This window comes from Oxyura jamaicensis, unplaced genomic scaffold, assembly GCF_011077185.1.
Source record: "Oxyura jamaicensis isolate SHBP4307 breed ruddy duck unplaced genomic scaffold, BPBGC_Ojam_1.0 oxyUn_random_OJ67335, whole genome shotgun sequence".
In the NCBI taxonomy this organism is placed as follows: domain Eukaryota; kingdom Metazoa; phylum Chordata; class Aves; order Anseriformes; family Anatidae; genus Oxyura; species Oxyura jamaicensis.
The window spans coordinates 621-4,749 of record NW_023308475.1 but is presented as its reverse complement, the minus strand read 5'-3'; the positions used below and the strand labels follow the sequence as shown (position 1 = coordinate 4,749).

The 4,129-nt window shown below is 38.4% G+C and overlaps 1 protein-coding gene across 1 annotated transcript; it reads left to right on the top strand.

Moving 5' to 3' along the window:
• Positions 1 to 1,143: 1,143 nt before the first annotated feature.
• Positions 1,144 to 2,212, top strand: LOC118159115 (zinc finger SWIM domain-containing protein 6-like; the record flags this gene model as incomplete). Its single annotated transcript, XM_035313741.1, has 2 exons — positions 1,144 to 1,524; positions 2,049 to 2,212. Coding segments are annotated over exons 1-2 (312 nt in total), but the record flags the coding sequence as incomplete, so codon positions are not given.
• Positions 2,213 to 4,129: the final 1,917 nt, after the last annotated feature.

The following is a 4,129-nucleotide window of genomic DNA, read 5'->3' as shown; positions in this document are numbered from 1 at the left end:
TAGTGTAGTTAATTTACTTAGTTAAATTTACTTAGTTTACTTAGTTAGTTACTGTAGTTAATTCACTTGCACTAGGTAGTTAATTTAGACCTTGCCTGGCTGTGTCCATATGAACTGTTGTATATTCTTAAGTAGGATCTCTTAACTGTTGCTCTTCTGCATCTTACTCCATAAGGGTGTTTTCTTTTTGTCTCTAAAATACTTCACAATAGAGATGAGTGTTCTAGAATGGAGATATCTGCTAGTCATTATAAAGTAGTTCAGAATTTCAAGAAATTGTCTGTGGATGACACTTTACTGAGGTTCAAATCATGTGCAAGCACACATAAACACGTTCATGGTTTCTTTATCAGATATCAAGAAAGAGGACACTTAGACAAGGGGCAGTTGGCATGTTACAGGAGTAAATCATTAGGAAGCCTTCAATATAGGAGCATACAAACAGATAAGTCTTCACTTTTTTGAACTGTAACTTGCTAGAGGGTTGTGGGTGCCTGTTTTTGTTCAGCCACTCCTACTTTTCCTGTTGGCATTTATCTTGTATCTATTGTATTGGTTTGGGGTAGAAGAAGGTCCATCAGTTGAGTCTCTGTTACTGGCCATCGCTTCTATTCTTAGTAGTCAACAACAAACGTAATAATTTGGGTTTTCTAAGTGTGAATACTCCTTGGTGGATAAGACTTGTGGATTGACACATACTCAAATTCTTGCTTCAGGATTAGAAAATGGAGTCTGAAAAGTAACTTTTAAGGCAACTTCCTCTGTCACTGCTGTTTGGGACACTAACATCAAATTAAGGTACATTATACAATGTTGGTGGGCTAGAGTTTAAGGACTTTAAAAAGTAGTTCATGGATGAACAGTAAAATGTCCTTTTTGGTATGTATGAATTTATTGTAAGATCAAAATCCAAATGACTTCTTGAATATACATTTCCCTTAGTTTGCTAATAATTTTCAAGTGAAGGAAGTTGAAGTTGAGCATGCAGTAATATAGGGAAATATTTACATGGTCTCAATATGATAGAGAACTACTCCATTTTCCTTCCTGAGCTCTGTGGTTCAAATAATTAAAAAAGGCAGGGAAAAAAGCTTCAGCTCTATGGATGATGCAGAAAGTCTCAGCTGTCTTGGATAATGGATGGCTTAATTGTCCTGTGAATTCCTGCAGATGCCTGCTGATTTAAGCAAGTTTGCCAATTGGTCTTTTCAGATTCCCAAGAAAAGAAGTGATTTTCCAATATCTTTCTGTATTCAAAAAGGCACATTTCATAAGCAAGTTCAAGTGTTCTTGCGGCTTCGGTTTTGCTCATGAGTAACCTAATGTAATAATGATTTAATGAAAAAGGATTTCCTCCTTATTTCAGGTTGCTAGTAATGGAATCTATGGCTCCTTCAGGAGACATGTCCCGTCCACATCACATTGCATCAGTTGTTCCAAACCGGTATCCCCGCTGGTTCACCCTAAGTCACATCGAATCCCAACAGTGTGAGCTGGCATCAACCATGCTAACAGCAGCCAAAGGTACAGTGCTGTCAGTTTCACATTCAGATAAATTTATGCTTTTAATATTACATGGAGTAGACAGATTCTAAAACTTGTGTTTAGGAATCCAAATTATAATCTGACAGGAGCTTGAAATGGGAACACACTGAACTGACAAACCTGTCACTTAATCTTCTATCAAAGTAGTTAAGCTAGCTAGATGGTAGCCAGATAGGCTTGATTTGAGTCTGATGAGACAACTTTTTGTTCTTCTGACACACGATGTAGACTGCAAGACTCAGGAGTGGACAAATCATTTCTAAAATTCACAAATCAGGATGACTTTTTTGCATGTACTGCACTAACACCATCAGACACTAGAGGAGTTTGTGCTGCCTTATATCTTTTGTTTATGTGATTTAATTATGGAAAGTTTATAAAAACAAAATGTGTACGACTGAAACATCATATTATTGCTGCAGCAATGGCCTGCTCAATTATAATGTGTCTCTGGATATTTTGGGAGCTTGTTCTGTTTTGTTGATTCTGTTTACATTTTGTAGGTGATGTTAGGAGGCTGGAAACAGTGTTACAATCCATCCAGAAAAATATCCACTCCTCATCACACATCTTCAAACTTGCCCAGGATGCATTTAAAATAGCAACACTCATGGAAAGCTTGCCAGACATCACTCTTCTGAAAGTTTCTCTGGAGTTGGGCCTTCAGGTATTTCCCTTGTTCATTATTACTACAGTAGAAGACAGGAATTTGACCCTGTGTTGGTGGGTACAGTTCTTTAAGTCACTGAGGGACATACCATCTTGGGCTCAGTTTTTAGATTGTTTGCTGATGTAAAGCTCAGTTGACTGGTAAACACAGAGCAAGGGTCTTCTCAGCCCTTTTGTGCTATTTCGGTGGAAAGAGCTGGAAGTGGGTGACTGCAGGGCATTCTTGTGTTCAGGAGTGACAGAAGACCAATTCAATAGCTCCAGGAGTGTATGTAGGGGTGGCCAGAGAGCAAATTATCCTGCTGGTCAGAAATGTGCTAGGTTTTTTGCATGGCCTTGAGGGGCTTCTTACTATTCCTCACATCTTTCCTTTTCCTTTTTACCCAAAGGAGATTTGGTGCTTGCTGAATTACTAGAGAAACCCAAAGTCAACCATAATATCCTGTTTCTAAGGCAGACTATGCTAACAGCAGCATGCACTTCATCAAATCCTGCACTCCACATGCTTTGAGATGGTCATCTGCATCAGATGGTCTGAGGTGTATAAGAGCCTCAGATCACTTTTAAGGCTCTTAGGAGAGACTTTACAAGCTAAAAGGAGACAGCTAAGTTTTAGGTATCTGAAGTAATATTGCCTTACACTGATGAATCTTAGAGTTTATACAGTTCATTTTAACAAAAGTAAACCTCTTCATCCCTCTTCAGGGAGTTCTTAAAAAAAACATGCAAAGATCAGGAAACCGTTTATTATTAGACTTTTAGAAGCTAAATTCTTTAATCAGAAAGCTGAGATCTGTATGTTTTGTTAGCCTTTCTTATCCTTAAGGTTGCTGTGGAAATCTGCTTCTTTTTTTCACATCTTGGTATGTTTCTGCCTTAAATGCTTACTTGAGAAAGAAAGAACTTTGACCTGTGAGTTACCTCAAGCATTCATCAAGTATCATTCAGTGCTAGCAGTACACTTTGGATGTCACCGTATTCATGGATACCCCTGTGTGGTTGATGATGTAATCAGAATATATTCAGTGAGATCTAGTGAAAGAAATATTATGAACTTGTACTTTCTCCCAAATCCAGGGTTTGGAATAAACTGATGTAGAAATTGTCTACTCTTCTGTCTCAAGATAATACCAACAATTTCACAACTCCTTCTCTGGGATTTCTCTGGCAGAAAAGCCTCTTATATTGTTCTATATTTGGGAGTAATATATGGACTCCTGGGTTCTTTCTCCCTATTTCTGATGGCAGTGAATGTTCTGTGACTCAGCAGAGGGAAGGCATTTAAACTAGCCGTGGAAAGAGTTCATCAACATGGCCAAATGGGCATGAAACATCTCAGGTGTATTCTGTCCTTCAGAACCTTACTCGCACAGATGCTGTAAGATCTGCAGGTGCAGGAGGGCCTTCTTATTCCTTCATTTGCCATATGTTATGCCAATGCAAGTAAGTATTATTGCATGAATGCAGAAAGGTACTGCTGGCAGAACTTCTGAGCAGAACAGTGCAGGTGAACACAATGCATATTTGGTGTCCTTTCCATGAAAACCAGTAAACAAATAAACCTTCCAATATGTATGACAAAGAGGTTTTGCATTGCTGTGGGAGCTAATGGTTGGCCATTTCTTGTATCTCTTCTGGGTAGCGAGATCTACACTTCTAGATTAAGAAACTCCTATAAAAATCAATCAGGACAAAGTCGGGTTTATTCCAGTGGAGAGACCTTGGCTTTCAGATAAGCTACGTCATTCACAGGGGTCTCGTCATTTTCAGACTTACTGATCTGCTGAGAAGCTCTCTTCAATTGATGGCACAGATAAGAAGTATTTTTTAGAAGAAGTATCTCAAAAATGTATTGAGCAGAAGTGAAATATTTCTTGGGCTATATGGGTTATGGTATAAATTAATTTCAGCTCGT